Below are 18318 nucleotides of genomic sequence, written 5' to 3' on the forward strand. Positions count from 1 at the left end.
GTGCCCTCTGCTGTATCGAATGAGACCTGCTGACGGCCTGGGAAGGGCAGATGAGCCCTAGTGCTGCCCACAGCAAACAGATGCCCCTGGAGTGGCAGTGGCTTGAGTGTTTGGAGCAGGAGTCTGGGTTGTTTCCCCTGGGATACACATGTGCGTGGTAGTTGATGGTCCGCGTCGTGGCCGGGGGGAATGGCTGGTGGCACAGAGGTGCCGTGCCCACTGCTGTCCCTGGTCTTCCTCCATGTCCTTCGATCCTAAAGTTGCCCTGCAAGCTGAAGTCACTGCTGCCTTCTGGCTCCTCCCTGGCTGAAAGCCCTTGGTCGAATCTTGCCCGTTCAGTGTATGATCCGGGAGCGTCTAACCTGACCTGCCAGACCTAGATAGCAGCCAGGACTCTGCTGTACAGAGGAATTCCTGGCTCCCAGCCCTGTGCTCGATCCACCGGACCAGGCTGTGCTGGCTACAGGAAAGCTCACCACTACTTGAGCCTGGAAAGCCCCTGTGGCTATAACCTGTTAATGCTGGGGGCAGTGGGGAAAGGTGTTAAGCCAGGAGGCAGAAATGGATCTGTGAAGCCAGCCAGGCTGCCTGCAGATCAGCGATGCAAAGGAAACTCCTCAGATCTGCATCTGGTGATTGCCAGGGGCGAGTGTGTGAGCCTCTCTCCCCTTCGGGGGTAACCACATCCTTGTGCTTTCCTCTGTGCCTGTGAAGCTGATCTGGCACTTCCTGGGTATGAGTCACCTGGGCCTGGCTGGGCCGGACAGAACAAAAGGGTTTGAGCTGCACTGCCCACTAGCCATTCCTGCCCACATTTCAGTGGAGGAGCGGGAGGACGGCCCCTATCCAGGCGTTGGACAGCATGCTGCAGGTGTCTAACTACCCTCTCCTCCCCACTGTCTGAGCATTCCAGCCTGGGCCCCCAGCAATGCCCCCTCCTTCCAAAGGCACGTCTCTGTACTCCTGCTCTCTCCCGGCTTTGGACGCTGCGCCATGCACAGCGCTGCTCCTTGGCAAAGGTGGACTTATTGCACCTCTCGATGCCCTGTAGGCACTTATCCTCTCTCCCCCCCCGCCCCGAGTAAAAAATGCAAAGCCACAGGCAGAGTTAATCAAATGCCACAGGTGTGGATGGGGAAATTAACCCCAGCCAACCTCCAGCATTCCAACCTCATGTTCAGGCTCCCCACTGTCCGATGCCCCACAGGGGAAATTGGGGGGTTCATTCCCACTCCCCAAGAGCAGAAGCGTTTGGGCTCAGAGATAGGGTTCAGGCTGTCTCTGATGTGACCCTATCTGTGTCTTGATGAAACTGCTCTGGCTCTAGTCCCACTGCTGGCTTTCACAGTAGACAGGGTTTTAACCTCAAGTCCTTCCATAAACAGTCTCCCATCTCCCGTTCCTTGGCTGACCCTGGCAGATTACCATACAGCCAGTGAACTGAAGCAGAAAACCAGGCCGGCAAGCTCCATGTGAATTGAACAGTGTATAAGCAGAGCTGATCTCGGCCACCTACCTAGGCGACAAATCCATCTGGGTTCAGCTCTGTGCGAGAGGGGCAAACACCCAACCCTTTGCCAAGCTGCTGTGTGTTGTGCTGGTAGGGAGCACGTTCTGCGCTGCTGGGGCTGGCGCGTTCACCTGCTCGCTCCGTGTCACTGAGAACACTTCATTGTTTTCTCCTGCAGCGTGGAGGAGATCCAGGGGTTCTTTCAAACCAACAATGTCACGTACCTGGCGCTGATCTTCGAGACGAGCGACTCCTTTCTGGGCAGAGAGGTGGGCATTGTTGTTTTGTTCAGTATTTGTGTTGCTGTAGCATCAGGTTGGGTTGGGGCCTGTCACTGTGCCTCCGTGGGTCACAGCTGAGGATGCCAAATTCAGGACAAACTGCTGAGAAATAGGGCAGACTCACCCCTAAACTGGTGGTTATTCTTCCATAAGATATAGCAAACCAGTAACAAAAGTAAACGTCTGTCTCACCACACTGGTTAACTAGAAGTCAGAAATGCAGCCTCCTTAGGTATCCCAGCCCTTGTTTCACCACCCAGACCCTAGACTTTATGATGAGTGGTTATTTAAAACCAGTTTAATCAACCAAAGGGTTCTTCTGATCCCAAAGGACCAGTCTCATACCCAGGTCAACATATAACTCAGATCTTACCCAGTAATCATGCTGTAGCCAAACCTTTTAGTATCTAATATCTAAAGGTTTATTTATAAGAGAAAAGAAAGGGGTGAGAGTTAAAATGGTCAAAGGAATCAAATACGTACATTCATTGCAAAGTTCTTGGGTCAGGTTTGTAGCAGTGATGGAATAAACTGCTGGCTTACAATGTCTCTGGTAATATCCAAAAGATTGGAAGGTCCTCAGTCCACTGGTTGGAATTCTCCTGCTAGTGTAAATCCGTAGTCCAGAGCAGGAAAGAGGCAAAATGGAGATGCTACCAGGGTTATTTATACTTTCGCCCATGTGGAGGGAAAACTGTCAGTGTTAGTTTGTGGAAAAGTCCTGGCACAAGATGGAGTTCAGGGTCACAGGAGCATGTCACGTCCTTGCGTGCTTCAATGAGTCAGAGCAGCCATTACCCATATTCTGGCTGATGCATCCTCAGCTGCTTCTATGGCCTCTTGTGTTAGCTAAGTGTCCTTCAATGGGCCATCAACTTGAATAGCCCATTCACAATATGCTGACCAGACTGGATGCAAACTACCAACCTTGTGGGCGTTACCACAGGAGCAAACACATTTGAAATGCTGGTACATAGTCAATATTCGTAACTTCAGACACCAAAATGATACACGCACACAAACAGGATAATTATATTCCTTTTCTGTTGACACCTCACATGACACATCTTGTACAAGATTTGTCGCAATTATATAACAGTAGTATCAACAATAATCACATAATGTCACCGGGCCCCATTATACAATGCATGTACATGTAGTGAAAAAATGGCCCTTTCCCCAAAAAGCTTATGGTCTGAGTAGATGAGTGGAGAGGCGAGTTCTGATTCTCCCCCTAGGCCCCTCAGGAGTTAGTATACAAAGATGTTAACTGTTCCTTGACTCTTTATATCCTTTCCAGTTTCCATAGCCATCAAGTGCCACGTGCTGCAGTTAGGTGAGGCTAAGGATCATCAAGTAGTGGTGAGCTTTCCTGTAGCCAGCACAGCATTGTCCGGCGGGTCGAGCACAGGGCTGGGAGCCAGGAATTTCTGGCATCATTTATTCAGGGAAAGTTCACCTTTTTTAACTTAGCCCTGGCTCTGCCACTGACCTGGGCCATAAAATGTCTGTAAAATGGAGATCCTACTTCTCCACCTCTCGGGGCTTTCGTGAGGGTCAGGCCATGTTTGTACAATGCTTCGGAGGCATAAAGTGTTCCCTCAGTGCTAGATATTGCTGTGTCCTGACTCCTGCTGGGAGAAGCGGGGGCTGGAGCAGCCATGAGCATCCCACGCCACCCCCCAGAGGAGAGAGCTGCTGTAAGCGGGCCTGGCCCTGGGACGTTCTGTTCCATAGCCAGTCTAACCCATGGAGCGTGCTGCCTTGCAGGTGACGCTGGACATGCTGCAGTACGAGAACGTCGCCGTCCGGAGAGTGCTGAGCAGTGAGGAGGAGCTAGTGAAGAAGTATGGCGTGACTGCCTTCCCTTCCAGTTTCCTACTCATCAAAAATGGGACCTTCAGCCGCATCCCTGTGTGAGTCCTTCCCTGCTGGGACCCAGACCGGGTGGCCTGTGATGTGCCAGGCCTTCACATGGCAGCTGGGTGTGACGCTGGCAGGTGGATCCCACTGTACCTAAGGGGTGGGAAGATGAATCCTGGCACCGTGGGACTGATGATGGAGGGAACTTGCTGCACTGAAGCTTGGAATGTGAACCTCGGTGCTTGTGCACAGATCCCCCTGCCCACGGCCCTTAGAGAGAGATCCTGTGGTGTTTGATAGGGATAAAACCCGTAGGGTTTTATTGCAGCTCCTCTCCTATCCCAGCTGGAGAGCTCTGGCTCGAAATGGTCTACAGAGGGAATAGTTTTCTCTGTTAAACACCATGGGACCTTTCCCTAAGGAATGGGTTGTGAATCCTGGTGCTGGTGGGCAGATCCCACAGAGATAAGGCCAGCTCCTATTGCCCATGGAGCTGTCCAGCTCCAGCCTTCCCTGCCTGTTCTGGGCTGCCCCGTGTTGAAACACTGGGTGTGGCTTTGTGATGCTGTGTGTGGCTTTCCTCCCCGGACTTCCCCCACCAGCTACAGCTACAAACTGCTGAAAGCCCCTCTAAACTCAGCCCAGCTTGCAAGTGTTTCGCTGGCTGGGGAATACATTAGTGGACTTTGCAAAGCTGGCAGGGAGTCAAGTTGTCCCTGACCACCTCCCCGACTTGGCCAGCCTCCCCACACCTCCCCCTTGGTTTTCTAATTGCGAAAAAGTTCATTAGGAACCAGACAATGGCTGGTTCTGAAACGCTGGCAGAGAACAATGGCGCCGGGACTCAGCCCCTCTCGTGGGTTCCTGCTGCTGAACGGCACGTGAAATAGCAGCCAGATGGTGCCTTCGCACCCTCAATGGATGATTGATGTCAGGCTGGCAGTGCAGGGAAGAGTGTGGCGGGGCAAGGGGGTAAACAGACACTTGTGGCTTCCCTAGGAAGGGTCGTGGGAGGGGGTCTCTTGCCTGGGTAACAGCCGAGCAGGGAGTTTTTCCTAATGGGAATCGTGGCATTTGCAAATCTCGTCTGTGCTGCTTGGCGTGCGGAGGATGGGGTGAGCCAGGTTTAGGGGAGGAGGGGTGCTCTCTGATGATGCCAGCTTCACCCAAGAGCAGAGTCATTGTTTCCTTGCTTCGGAGCTGGTGGAGGGGAAAATTGCTTGTGACGACGCCGTCTCTCCACCATCTGCTTGCGGGCAAACATTGGGCTGTGAAAGCAGAGCGGAAAGCGATGGCTCCTCGCTGCCGGCTCTCCTGGGCTTTCCTGCCGCTGCCTCTCACAGAGCCTGACAGCTTTGCTCATTCTGTGTGGGTTAAGTAGGGAGTCCTGTATTCCACCCTCTGCTCCCTCCATCTTGCCAAGCTGTCCTGAGAGACAGCAAAACCTCCCACAGCACCCTGGGTGCCAGGGCTGGGTTTATCCTGCACAGATCCCAGTGCATCCGTACCCCCAGCTCTTGGGTTAGAGGGCGTTACTGATTCCAAGAGGGTAAAACCCACCCGGGCAGAACTGGGAATTGCCCCACAGAAGGGGGAGGAAGAGGCAGGTCCTTGAGGCAGCAAGGGTGGTTGGATCCAGGTGGTGGCATATCTTGTGCTTCTGTACCCCTCTCTCCCTCTCGTTGCCCCAGCCTTCCTCTCTGCAGCACCGATGGCCCAGACTAACCCCAAATGTTCTTCTCCCCCCTTAAAGTGCTTCCTAACCAGCTCTGCCTGCGAGCCCTTGGCATATTCCCTGAGCTGCCAGAGGAGGCAAACCCCACCCCAGAGCCTAGGGTGAAAGGAGGCTGCAAGGGATAGAGCGAAGCTGGGAGAGTGGCTGGGTGAACTGGGGCTGCCGATCCCCATGAGAGCTGTGCCCTTCCTCATGCCAGCTGGCCTGGAACGCACGCAGTGCCCAGTCAGAACCTGAGTTCTCTATATAGGTGGCTTGGTTTCTAGTGCTCTCCCTTCCCCCTGCCAGAGCCCCATTAGGGACATTCCCTGTAACGTGGCCAGTGGGTCCCCAGTCTTGGCAGTCAGAAGAGGTGCTGGCTCTGCCTTGTCAGATGCTTCAGGGTACACGCCAATGGCTGCTGAGAATGTGTCTGTAGAGGTGGTGGGAGGAGCGGAGAGCAGAGACCCTGCCCTGCAGAGAAGGCAGTCCAAAGGCAGGAGTGGGGCCATGCAAAGCAGGCTCAGGCTGATGGCAGCAGGGCCGCTCCGGCTGTATGTTCGGAAGGAGGCCAGGCAGGGTGCTCAGGGAGCTTGGCTGGGACTAGCGGAGGGACATAGCTGGGAATGGATGATAGAGGCAAAGGGAGCAGTAGGGAGGGATGCATGGGCTGAGCACAGGGAGTGGGAAGCGATATGGGAAGTGCCAGAGGCAGCAATTCCAGACCAGGTGGACCAAGGAGGCAAACCCATCCCCTTCCAGGCGTGGCTTATGTGCGTGTCTCTCCGCCCCTGTTAGGGACAGAGCCTCGTCCCCTTTCTAGGCAGCTGGAGCGGGGAGCTAGTGATTCAAGCAAGGCCATTACCAGCTGGGGGCACACTGGGGCCACACAGCTAACAGTGCAGATACTCTCCCACCCAAGGAGACCCATGGAGGCCCCCTGGGTGCGTGGGGCCTGCCGGTGCATGTGGGAGGGTGGAAGCAGATGGGAACAGCGCACATTGTTATGCCAGGAATCCCACCCCCATCCCCAAGGACACGTCTGGCCTCCTGCCTGAGTGTGACAAACCCCAGGGTTGCAGGCAGCTGTGTTTGTGGTGATGGAAGGGTTAATGGGGGTGAAGAGGTGACCCCCTGTTCAAGTGGAAGAGGCTCCTCTCACGTGTTCCCATTTCCTTCCCAACAGGCAAATGGAGGCGCGATCCTTCTACACCCACTTCCTGCGGAGGCTCCCTGGGGTCACGCGAGGCCCCTACGCGCCGACCAGGGCACCAGACATGCGGATCAAGACGACCCCCACCCCGCGGAGGGCTGCAGACCGGTGAGCACCCCCCGGCCCCACTCTCCTGTCTGTCCATGCACACACTCCCTCTGCCCGCGTTCCTCCACAGAGCTCTCCCTCAGCTGGGTAAGCGCTGGGCCTCCAGCATTATGACTGGCTTTGGGAGCTTGATGCTTCCTGTGGGGGGATTCAGAAGGCCTGGCCACCAGGAGCGCGTGCAGACGAGTGGAGCAGAGGAATGGTCAGTCGGCTTGACAGGCATGAAATGATGGCTACGACGCCAAGGCCGGGGCAAGCAATTGGCCGAAGCAGCAGAGTCGGAGGAGCGTGGGTACCGTATTGCAGTTTGGGGCAAGGGAGTCACTCATTGCTGTCACTGCTCTTGGATGCTCAGAGAGCAACAGCTTCTTGCCATCTGGACCTGGTTGGAGGGGCTGGGCCTTTCCTGCCCTTTTCTGTGCCGTTGCCCCTTGCTGGTGAGATCTGCACGCTGTGCTCTGCGTGGGGTGGCACCATTCGGACACTGAAGTTAGCATGGGATGGGCCTGCTGCTTATCAATGCTGGGTCCCAAGGTCATGTGAAGCAGCCATGCTCCCACGGCCTGCGCTGGCTGCCTTTTATGAGTGGACCTTCAGGCATTGGCCTATGAAACCCTAGAGTGACACACTCACCTTCCCCTACGTTACAGGGGTGATCAGTGGAGCTGACGGCCCCGTGGTTTGAAAGGGCAGAAGGTGGGGCCAGGGGCTTTCTCCACAGAGGGACCTTCTGCTGGGGAACTTGCTCTTGGATGCATACCCCATTCAGCAGAGCCGAGGCCGGTTGACATCCAGGCCGTGCTGCAAGCCTCACCTGTTTTACCCTGCTGGGCGAGACAAGGCAGTGCAGGAGGGGTGAAGCTGGGCAGGGTGACTAGAGAAAGTTCTGGCAGCTTGTGATCTCGCACCCCAGATCAGTGGAGAACAGTGAAGAACATGGCTCTGAGTTCAGTCATTACAGAGGTGCCGGTAGGGTGACCAGATGAGAAGGAGAAAATATCGGGACACATAGGGGAGCAGGGGGTCCACCGGCGGAGGGAAAAAAAAAAAAAAAGCCGAGCGCTGCCGGTGGAGCAGCAAGAAGGAAAAAAAGAGTGCTGCTGGCGGAGCAGCAAGAAGGGGGGTGGGGAGTGCTGCTGGTGGAGCGAAATATCGGGGCAAATTGTGTCCCGACCAAAGATCATTCGGGACGTGGGACAAACAGCTAAATATCGGGACGGTCCCGATTTTATCTGGTCACCCTAGGTGCCGGTATGAACTGGGGACTGAATTCCGAACAAACGGCTCTTGTCCTGGATTCCCCGGCTCTGGGGAGCATTGGGATTGGGACAGATGAAGACGATGGCCACCTCCCCACGTAGGGGTTCCTGGGACAGTCGAGGGCATAGGGAAGCCAGGGGAGGGTGGAGGTGATGACATGTCTTAGTGGGGCTCTGTAAGTAGCTGAGATGGTTCCAGGGCTCTGCTTCACTCTGCAGTATGGTGCTACCAAAGCCCAAATACTGAGGTGACTCTCCCTGGAGCCCTACAATGAGGGACCGCTCCCTGTGCCCCAGGTTGCTGCTGTTTGAGTTTAGTGTAAGGGCCTTGACACTGGTAGGTCTGGGCTGCTTGCTCCCAAGGGACCGCAGGGGGCTTATGCTTGGAGGGTGAGGCTGCAAGCTGGGTCAGCAGCAGGAAGAGATGTGGTCATGCTGCTTGCTCCTTGCCCCATCCCTTCCCCCAGCCCACCTCGCTGTCCAGGGATGCTGGAGGTGTTCCCCTGCCCTGCTGAAGGAAGGGAGAGCTCATTGCCTTTCTCCCCCCAGAGGAGGCCTGCAGGCTCTGTGGTGGGGCGCATTCTGCTGGCGTCTGTACCGTGCTGGGGTCCTGGGTGTATTTTGCCCCCCCCCCCCCATTTCTATCCGCCCACCGTCCCTCCTTTGCTTTAGCTGTGGATTGGCAGGTCCTTTGCTGTTGGTTTTGCTGTGATGGGGGGGGAAGGGATGAAGAGCGGCTGTAAAAACACAACCATTGTTATTCCTCTTGCTGCTTCAGAATAAAGAGAGCAGGCCCCTTCGCCTCTAGCCCCACGGGGGTGAGTGCCATGCTGCTAGTGAGGGCACTGCGGGGGCTGAATGAAGCTGGAGGCTGAGCTAACCTTGGCCTCTCAGATGAAGCCAGACTCTGGGTCGTGACTGAATTCTGCCATCCCCTCGTGGGAGAAGGGGCTAGGACTCGCAGCTGTAATGAGGGGTCCTTTCCTCCCAGGCGGATCCTGGGGGGATACAGTTGAGGTCCCTCACTGGAGCAAGGGTCAAGGACCCCCTTTCTGCAGGCAGGCTCAGACAGTTGTTAACGCCCTGTTTTTCTCCTCCGCTCTCCAGCTCAAAGGTGTACATGACTGACCTGGAGTCCGCGCTGCACTATGCCCTGCGGGTAGAGGTGGCCCGGTTCTCTGTCCTAACGGGAGAGCGGGTGAGGGCCCTGAAGGACTTTGTGGCGGTGCTGGCTAAGGTGAGCGCTAAGGAGCCATCAGCCAGGCAAGGCCTGGGTGGTCTGTAGCCCCCTCATGCTGAGAGCAGATGCAGGGCCTTTGCTGGGGCCTCACTTACCACCGTGGCAGTCACTGGACCTCCCCTTCAGTTGGATTAGAGGAGGGGCAGGCTGGTATTTGAATCCTGTAGCGAACGAAGCTGGGCATATCCCCATACGCGTTCTGCTTGAACTGGTCTCCAGAGAACCCCATCTCCACGCCGTTCGCACACCCCACATTCCGACCCGCGTAGCAGCCCTTGTGACGAGACCCTGGAGGGCTCGAGCGCTGCTCTGCCTCAGCTGGCCTCTAACAAACCCCCTCGGTTCTGGCTGCTTGGCCCTAGTCCCTAACTCCGCTTGAGCTCTGATTGTGAATATGGGGCCTTTGTTTAGATAAATGGGAAATTGGAATTGCATCGTCCCCTGCGCTGGGCATGAAAATTATATGTGCCCTTCCCAAACCTTCACTGGTGACGTGACCAATCGCATCGAGCCTGGACATGAGCCATGCCTTTTGAAACCCCGTCCACCCGTGCTCAGCCATTCACCAAAGCCACTTCCCCCTGAACCTCCTGCAAGAAGGCACCACCATGGCTGGTTCTCTCCCCCACACCCCCCCGACCTTGATGCAGATTCTTTCCTCCTGCTCCCACCCCTACCTTGAGCATCTGTGTTGGCTGCACTGGTAAGCGCGCACACAGCAATGCCCTCTGCAGTGAGTGGCTTTGAAGTGTCATGGGCACCTCTGTTTTGCTATGGCAGATAGGTGGCTTGGCGGCCGTATATTTTCTCCTATACAACCCTCCCGAACTTACCTTTGGAAATCCTCTTTCACAGGATGAAAGAACTCTCCTCATGCAGGGTGCAATGCGATTGTGATAGCAAGGGACCACTAAGGACCTCTTGCACACAAGCCCGTTTCCTTTGGAAACTTGGGTTTGATTTAAAAAACTGGAGAAAATAGTTGCTGGAATAATTCAGGGTCTAAAAGACGTGCCTTATAGCGAGAGATGTAAGAAGCTCAGTCTGTTTAGTTTCTCCATGAGAGGGCTGAGAGGTGACTTGATCATGGTCTAAAACAGGGGTGGGCAAATTTTTGGCCCGAGGGCCACATCTGGATGGGGAAACTGTGTGCAAGGCCATGAATCTAGGGCTGGGGCTGGGGCAGGGGGTTGGGGTGCAGGACAGGGCTCAGGGTAGAGGGTTGAGGTGCGAGGGGTGCAGCAGGGAGCTCAGGGCAGGGCAGGGATGCAGAAGAGGGTGTGGGGTGCAGGAGGGGTTTGGGGTGCGGGCTCCGGCCCAGCGCCACTTACCTCAAGAGGCTCCAGGGTGGCAGTGGCACACAGCAGGGCTAAGGCAGGCTCCCTGCCTGCCCTGGCCCCGCACCACTCGTGGAAGTGGCCAGCATGTCCGGCAGAGGCTCCTGGGGGTGGGGTAGGGCAGGCGTGTGCTGCCCTCGCCTGCGGGTACCACCCCCAAAGCTCCCATTTGCTGTGGTTCCCTGTTCCCAGCCAATGGGAGCTGCGGGGGGCGGTGCCTGCAGGAGATGGCAGCGCACTGAGTCCCCTGTCCTCATCCTCCCCTCCCCACCCCCCGAGGCCACAGGGACGTGGTGCCGCCCGGGGGGGGGGGGGGGAAGTGGGGCAGTTTGCCCCGGGCCCTGCAGGGGCCCCCACAGAATATGGTATTCTATAGTATTGCAACTTTTTTTTTTAATGGAAGGGGCCCCTAAAATTGCTTTGCCCCGGGTTCCCTGAATCCTCTGGGCAGCCCTGCTTAGCCCCGCTGCACCATGGGGCTGGCAATCCCGTGGGCCAGATTGAAAGCCCTGATGGGCCGGATCCGGCCCGCAGGCCATAGTTTGCCTTCCCTTGGTCTAAAAGATGCTGAGTTTCTAATCTGCTGCGGGGTGCTCCCCCCCGCTCTGCCCAGGACCTGCCCCCACTCCACCCCTTCCCCCAAAGCCCCATCCCTGCACCTGCTTCTTTCCACCCCTGCCCCACCTCTTTCCGCCCCGCCCTGCCCTGTTCCTCTCCTGAGCGCACTGCACCCTTACTCCTCCCCCCAGCGCTTCCTGATGCCGCGAAACAGCTGATCCATGGTAGGCACTGGGAGGGAGGGGGAAGCATTGATTGGCGGGGGCCCCCCAGCAGGCAGGAGGCACTGGGGGAGGTTCTGGTAGGGGGGCTGCCACTGAGTGCTCAGCACCCACCATTTTTTTCCCATGGGTGCTCCAGCCCCAGTGTCAGTGCCTATGTGAGGAAGACATTTCTGATCATAGAGGGTTCTTTAATGGAGCAGAAAAAGGCCTGACGAGATCCAGTGGTCAGAAACTAGACACATTCAGGCTGGAAATGAAGGTGATTCACCATTGGAACATCTTATCTGGGAACAGGGTAGATTCTCTGTCACCTGAAGCCTTTAAATCAAGACTGGATGTGTTTCTAAAGCAGATGCTCTAGTTATGGGCTTGATGCAGAGATTACTGGGTGTGGTTCTGTGGCCAGCACTATGCAAGAGGTCAGGTAAATTGTTGTAATGGTCCCTTCTTGCCTTAAAATCTATTAATCTAAATGTGGGTCACTAGTGCAATGAGTCTTGGGTTCTCAGCTTAGACCTTTATTACTTTTTCCCTAATTGCCCAACTGCTGCATGATTAACAAAACTGGCCGGCTGTGCCTGTGAAGGGACCAGGACTTAGACTAGCAGGGATGGTGCAGGGCAGGACTGAGGTGCGTTGGAAGGGAGTGTGTGAGGAGGGCAGGACTAGAATAGCCAGTGGCCGTGTGAGTCAGACCTGAGGTGCTTTGGCATGGTTGTGCTGAAGCTTGCTTAACACCTAGCCTGCTTGTGGCCTGGCTTTAGCTAATGCTCTCAATCTCTCTCACTTTCTTGAGCACGGAAGATTTCATTAAATGAATACCCCACCCTGCCACCTTCCCCTTCAAAATACAATCCCCCAGGAGAGTCCAGGCTGTCTTCGACCCTCAGAGAGCTGAAGGGCAGCTGGGGTGGGGGAGGTGGGGGGTGTTGCTACACCAGCCCCCCAGGCTCTGGAACCTTCAGAGGACCAGTCTATACTGTGAAATGTGTTTGGTGTCAGACAGCTGTAGTAATGCAGCTCCAGATTAGGAGACAAAGCTGTTCAGATGCAGGGAACAGAGAGTCCAAGACTGAAATAGCACAAGGAACCCAGTTCACCAGCCAAGCTCCCTCCCTCCTTGCAAAGTGCAGAGATGTTGGGGGGGGGGGAAAATGGGAATGGGGTGTGAGGGGGATGGGTGTATGTGTGGGAGGTAAAGATGGGGAGAGAATGGGGTGTCAGTGGGGGGTATAGATGGGGAGCGGCATGGGGGTGGAGTGGTGGGGAGGGAATGGGTGGGAGTGTGTGTGGATGGGGTGTGTGGATGGAATGGGGTGTGGGTGGGGAGGGGAACGGAGTGTGGGTGGGTGGATGGGAAGGAGAATGGGTGTGGAGGGGAATGGGTGTGTGAATGGATGGAATGGGATGTGGATGTGAATGGAGTGTGGGTGAGTGGATGGGGAGGGGAATGGGGCGTGTGTGTGTGTGTGGATGGAATGGGGTGGGGAGGAAGGGAAAGGGGTGTGTTTGGAAGTATAGATGGGGTGGAAGGGTGGGGAGGGGCATGGGATGTGGGTGGGAAGGAAGGGGAACGGGTGTGTATAGAGGTATAGATGGGGGGCGTGGAAGGGTGGGGAGGAGGATGGGGTGTGTGTGGTTGGAATGGGATGTGGGTGTGAATGGAGTGGGTGAGTGGATGGGGAGGGGGATGGGTGTGTGTGTGGTTGGAATGGGATGTGGGTGGGGAGGAAGGGGAACGGGTGTGTATAGAGGTATAGATGGGGGGCGTGGAAGGGTGGGGAGGGGGATGGGTGTGTGTGTGGTTGGAATGGGATGTGGGTGGGGAGGAAGGGGAACGGGTGTGTGTAGAGGTATAGATGGGGAGTGGCATGGGGGGGTGGAAGGGTAGGGAGGGGCATGGGTGTGTGTGTGTATGGAATGGGGTGTGGCTGGATGGGGAGGGGAATGGGGTGGGCGTGGGTGTGTGTGTGGATGGAATGGAGTGTGTGGGAGGGGAAGGGGAATGGGTGTATGTGGAGGTATAGATGGGGAGGGGAATGATTCTCTTGCAACCTCTCCCCCTTCTGCCTCCTCAGTCTGGTGGTTGGGTGTGTACCATAGTCTAGAGGAAACAGTTTTGTGCTCAGTGCAAGGTGTTTCAGATTTAGGCCACTAGACGGAGCAATGTCACCAGGATTCCCACATTCCTGACAGTTGCAGGGAATTTGCCTTCTCTGGATGTCCAGACTCTGATCCTTAAATCTTGCGTTTCCCAGAGACGTGTAGGCCTGCGGGGAGAGAAGCATTTATTTTAGAACGGGTCACCTGCTAAACCTCACCCCAAATCTCCAGTATCCCCTGGGAGCCTTTGAAAGGAGATTTGGAGGGGTGAGGGGGGCTCCTCAGCAGAAATGTCAGTTCCCTGTGTTTGTTTATTGTCTAGCATAACGGGGTATCCATGGAGGCTAGACCCTTTTGCTTTCATTCCCCCCGCACTTTCCTGGGTCCCCACTTCCTGCTTTTACCCACCTACACTGTCTCCTCTCTTTATGTTTGTCCCTGAGGTGGGTCTTCCCCTCCTTCAATCACTCGCTCCCCCCCTCCCTGGAGTGCTTGCGGTTTTAAAGTGCTGATACTAATCGGATTTGTGTTGACTTATTGTCAAAGTAGCTTTTCGTGTTCCTCGGAGACTATTTGGAGTTACGATTGAGATTTGGATCTTGGCTGTTGGCCCACAGGGCTGACTTATTCACAATGGTGACAGCTTGAATACAAATGAAAGGGCTTCCCAGTGCTGGCTGCTTGGATCTTTGGGGGAAGGCTTCATACCAAGCTGGACAGCCTGAGAGTACTGTAGCTGTGAGCTCCCCACAGCCAGTGCTCCTGCACCATTCCCTGCAGTGACTCCTGCTGGGAGAGGCTGGCATTGCAGTCGCCGAGAGTTTCTCACAATCTGGGTCTCACCCCATTTCCCACCTGAGAGAGGCTAGCAAAGGGCATATGAGACATGATAGTATTGCTAAGAACCTGACTTTATCACTGTAGGATGATTGGTGTCCTATTAGCCATCATGCTCAGTAAAGGTCTCCAAATGTCCCCTGGAATCAAAGCAGGAATTTCTCCCATGCCTGGGTTCACGTCGACCATAATGGGTAGCAAGGCTTTTGTTGGTAAATGTATTTCCTCCTCGCTCTGTTCTTGCTGTAGTATTTTCCTGGCCGCCCCTTTGTCCGGAACTTCCTGCGCTCTGTGGACAGGTGGCTGAGGAACGTGAGAGAATCAAGCATTCCCTACAGTGCCTTGGAGTTGGTGTTGACCAACAGAAAAGAGGTGGGTGACATAGAGATGATTTCCCTTTAGCCCTGCAGTGTGTGCACGCGTCTGCCTCCCACAGTCCTTTTCTCTCAGTCCCCTTCTGCTCTCCCTCCCCTGCCCACCACGTTAGCCCTGAGGTTGTTACTCTTTGTCTGCCTGTCTCTCTCCCCATCAGGGTCAAGCCCCGGCGGTGCTGTCGAACAACGTGACATGGGTGGGTTGCCAAGGAAGCGAACCTCATTTCCGAGGCTACCCCTGCTCCCTCTGGACCCTCTTCCACCTCCTGACAGTGCAGGCGACTAGACACCGCAGGCTGGGCACAGGTAAACACACGACCCCATGCGCGTCCCACTCTGAACGTGCTGGATGATCTAGCTCTTGGCCATAGAGAAAGGAGTGTGGGAACCACCGTGATAGCTCCCCTTGGCCGTAGCTCGGGAATTTCCGGGAGCTGCTGCTCCATGGGAAATGGGATAGGGAGTGTAGGTAGGCTCCGGCCAGAAAGCTGAAGGCAGTCCTGGGGTTTTAGAAGGGTTGCAGTCCCTGCTTGGAAAGCCCTTCCAGCCTTTCCCTGTAGCCATGGAGTTGGTAAGCCCCACACTAGGTGGCCCATTGTAATGCCCCAATCGTCTCTCACCCCACCTTGCATGCCTAGCACCTGTATCTAAAGCCTGTATCTTGTGGCTTGCTGGATCCCCCAGCATGAGCGTTCTGCAGCTCTCATGTCAGGTGGTTGGCTGCCACTTCTCCCACGTCTGGGTCAGAGCGCTGAGCTTCCCAGCCAGCCAAGGGGGCTGCGCTCCCGTGTGGAATCTTAGCATCTTCTCATCAATCAGCTGCGCATGGCGCTCTGTCCTGCCCCAGGGCCAAATGTGCTGCTGTCTCTGCTCAGCCAGCCCCAGCCCCAGCTCTGGCTCACAGCTAGCAATAATAGTATCTAGCTCTTCTGTAGTGTGGCTCTTTAGTGACAGCTGAACACTAGCCCCAGGGCCTGCTGGGTCACAGGGGATGGGTCTTAAACAGGACATACAAGCCCGACTGCAGAGCCGACCTTTGGTATCTCTGCTGGTTTCCCTCAGGATCCCCTTGCCCAGCCTGGTTCATGGTGCCATGGTGTCCCATGGTGCCATGCCAGCACCTCCCGGTGCAGGTGGGGCTGAATGCTCTAAGCGTCTCACACTTCACTGGAAGCCCTGTGCTGGGCCTCACACAGCCCTCTCAGTGTAGCTGAGGCCACCTGCTCCGTGGCACTGTGATCCTGAGCTGGCTGGTCCTGTGGACCCACCCGGCCTTGGATTGCTAGCACTCTGCAAAGAACCTGGGTTCCTCTGGGCAGTGTGGACGGCAGGGAGGCCGCCGGGCACAGTGCTTCTCTGAGCTGCCAGGGTTTCCCCAGCCGAATGAGCTGTCTCACCTCCCCCTCCAGGCCCACTCGAGGTCCTTGGCGCTATGCGCAGCTACGTCCAGTCCTTCTTTGGCTGCCGGGAGTGCGCACAGCATTTTGAGGGCATGGCAGCGGAGTCCATGGACAAAGTGAGAAGCGTGAATGAGGCAGCCCTCTGGCTTTGGTCAAGGCACAACCGGGTCAACGCTCGGCTGGCAGGTAAGGTGGGGAAGGGGGTGTCCTGCTGGTGAGGCTGGTGTTGGCCGAGGAAGGAGGGGAACGAGGTGCCTGAGGGAGAAGTTAGCCCCCAGTGCAGGGGGTCCAGACCCTCTGGCCGTATCTGGGGAGGGATGGGGGACAGGGTCTTGGGGACAGCTGACTGCAGCGGGGTTGGAATTTGAGATGAACCTCATGGGCCGGCTGGTGCCTTGGCTTGTAAAGCATAGGCTGGGCTGACTCAGCTCCCCAATAACCCTGTGCCTGCCCTGCCACTGCTGCGCAGTGAGGGGACGTCTCTCCTCGCAGGTTGATAACTGCGGGGGGAGCCGGGCGGAAGGGGGAAGTCGGGCACAGGGAGCTGTGAGAGCGCTCTGCCTGCATGCTGCGGGCCAGCTTTGTCCGTTCATTTCTCCTTTGAAAGCAGGAGGCGGGTTGCCATGGGTTAACTCTGCAGCCTGGCAGGGGGCTGGCGGAAGGCCGTGGGGAGAGATCGCAGACCCCGAGGTGAAGGGAACAGGCAGCTGGTGGTGCTGAGCCAGAGACCGCCCCAGAGAGGCAGTTAAATCTTATCTGGCTTCCCGCAGGGGGCTTTAAAAGCTGCCACGTGCCCTGGGAGGACCCTGCTCCCGAGACGATTCTCCAAATGCTCCATTCGTGTGCAGACGCTGCCCCTCCCCCTTTGCACACGAGCTTCTAGAGCCCAGTTCAGGGGGAGCTGGGACAAAAGCAGCTGGCAGCTGAGAAGGAAGAGGGAGCAAGAGTGGCCAGGCAGGGGAAGGAAGGGGGCAATGACTTCCTGCTTGTCAGTGCAGCCTCCCCAGGTGTGGGGCATAGCTAGGGTGACCAGATGAGAGGGAGAAAATATCGGGACACATGGGGGGGGTCCACCGGCGGAGGTGTTTAAAAAAAAAAAAAAAGTGCTGCCAGTGGAGCAGCGAGGGAGGGGGGCAGTGCTGCCAGTGGAGCGAAATATCGGGACAAATTGCATCCCGACCAAAAATCGGTCGAGACGTGGGACAAACAGCTAAATATCGGGACGGTCCCAATTTTATCAGGATGTCTGGTCACCCTAGGCATAGCACCCTCCACCCCAGCTCACAGCATTCACCTGGAACGCCCATGGCCCAAGGATGTGGCCCAGGCTGACACCCAGGGACTCTGGCAGGAAGAGGGAAGAGCCCACTGAAGCCTGGGAGAAACTACCGGCCTTGGTCCCATTGTGGGGTGACGGTCCCTGCTCCGGTCGGTCAATTGGGGGGGGGGGCAGGGAGGAGACTCCCAAGTCTCAAGCGGCTGCAGCTCTTGGCTACAAGAGCCTGTTCTTGGCACTTGGTAGGCTGGGGGTTCTTGCACGCCTGCTCCCTGCCCCTCAGGGTGGCTGAAAGACACGTGGGCAAGTGGAGCTGCTCCTGCAAGCGAGTTGTGCATGACCTCCCGGTCAGGGCAACGTGCGAATCCCACTGGAACTGTGCTCCCTGCTGGGAGTCTCACGCTAGCAAGGGGAGAGCCGGCTAAGGCTGGAGGGCTGTGGGCAGGCTTGGGGTGTGTCTGTAAGATCCATAAGGCACAGAGCCTACTCCCTTTCCTTCAGGGCTTATGGGGTGGATGTTAAATGCTGTGGTTATTGTGCTGGGACTGTCCTGCTTCTGGAGCCCCTGGTGGGACTGTGTCTGAGGCCTTTGTTCTATCTGATTTATCCAGGTACTGAGACCGAGGACCCCCAATTCCCCAAGCTGCAGTGGCCTCCCCCAGAACTGTGCCCTCTGTGTCACGGTGTGGTCAACAGGCGCCACGTGTGGGACGAGGCAGCCGTGCTGCGCTTCCTCAAGGCCCACTTCTCCCCGGCCAACATCTTCTTAGACTACACGGAGCCCGAGAGGGCTCTGGTGGTCAGGCGCAGCCGGGAGGCAAAGGAGGGAGCTGGAGAGTGGGCCATGGGTGACGGGGAAGAGAGAGAAGAGGAGGAGGAGGAAGAAGAGAGAGGAGAGAATGGGAGAGGGGAGGAAGAGGGGGAGGAGAGAGGAGGGAATGGGGAAGAGGAAGAGGAGGGGGAGGAGAGAGGAGGGAATGGGGAGGGGGAGGAGAGAGGAGGGAATGGGGAAGAGAAAGAG

The 18318-nt window shown here is 56.5% G+C and overlaps 1 protein-coding gene across 1 annotated transcript in view; it reads left to right on the forward strand.

Annotated features, from left to right (window-relative positions):
- QSOX1 (quiescin sulfhydryl oxidase 1) overlaps positions 1 to 18318 on the forward strand; it is a 45390-nt gene that overhangs the window by 22936 nt on the left and 4136 nt on the right. The window contains exons 5-12 of the mRNA XM_039484752.1: positions 1689 to 1779; positions 3562 to 3707; positions 6555 to 6689; positions 9056 to 9185; positions 14497 to 14619; positions 14780 to 14927; positions 16031 to 16207; positions 17909 to 18195. Of these exons, the coding sequence (XP_039340686.1) occupies positions 1689 to 1779; positions 3562 to 3707; positions 6555 to 6689; positions 9056 to 9185; positions 14497 to 14619; positions 14780 to 14927; positions 16031 to 16207; positions 17909 to 18195 (1237 nt within the window). The remainder of the gene's footprint in view (positions 1 to 1688; positions 1780 to 3561; positions 3708 to 6554; positions 6690 to 9055; positions 9186 to 14496; positions 14620 to 14779; positions 14928 to 16030; positions 16208 to 17908; positions 18196 to 18318) is intronic.

This window comes from Mauremys reevesii, linkage group 8, assembly GCF_016161935.1.
Source record: "Mauremys reevesii isolate NIE-2019 linkage group 8, ASM1616193v1, whole genome shotgun sequence".
In the NCBI taxonomy this organism is placed as follows: domain Eukaryota; kingdom Metazoa; phylum Chordata; order Testudines; family Geoemydidae; genus Mauremys; species Mauremys reevesii.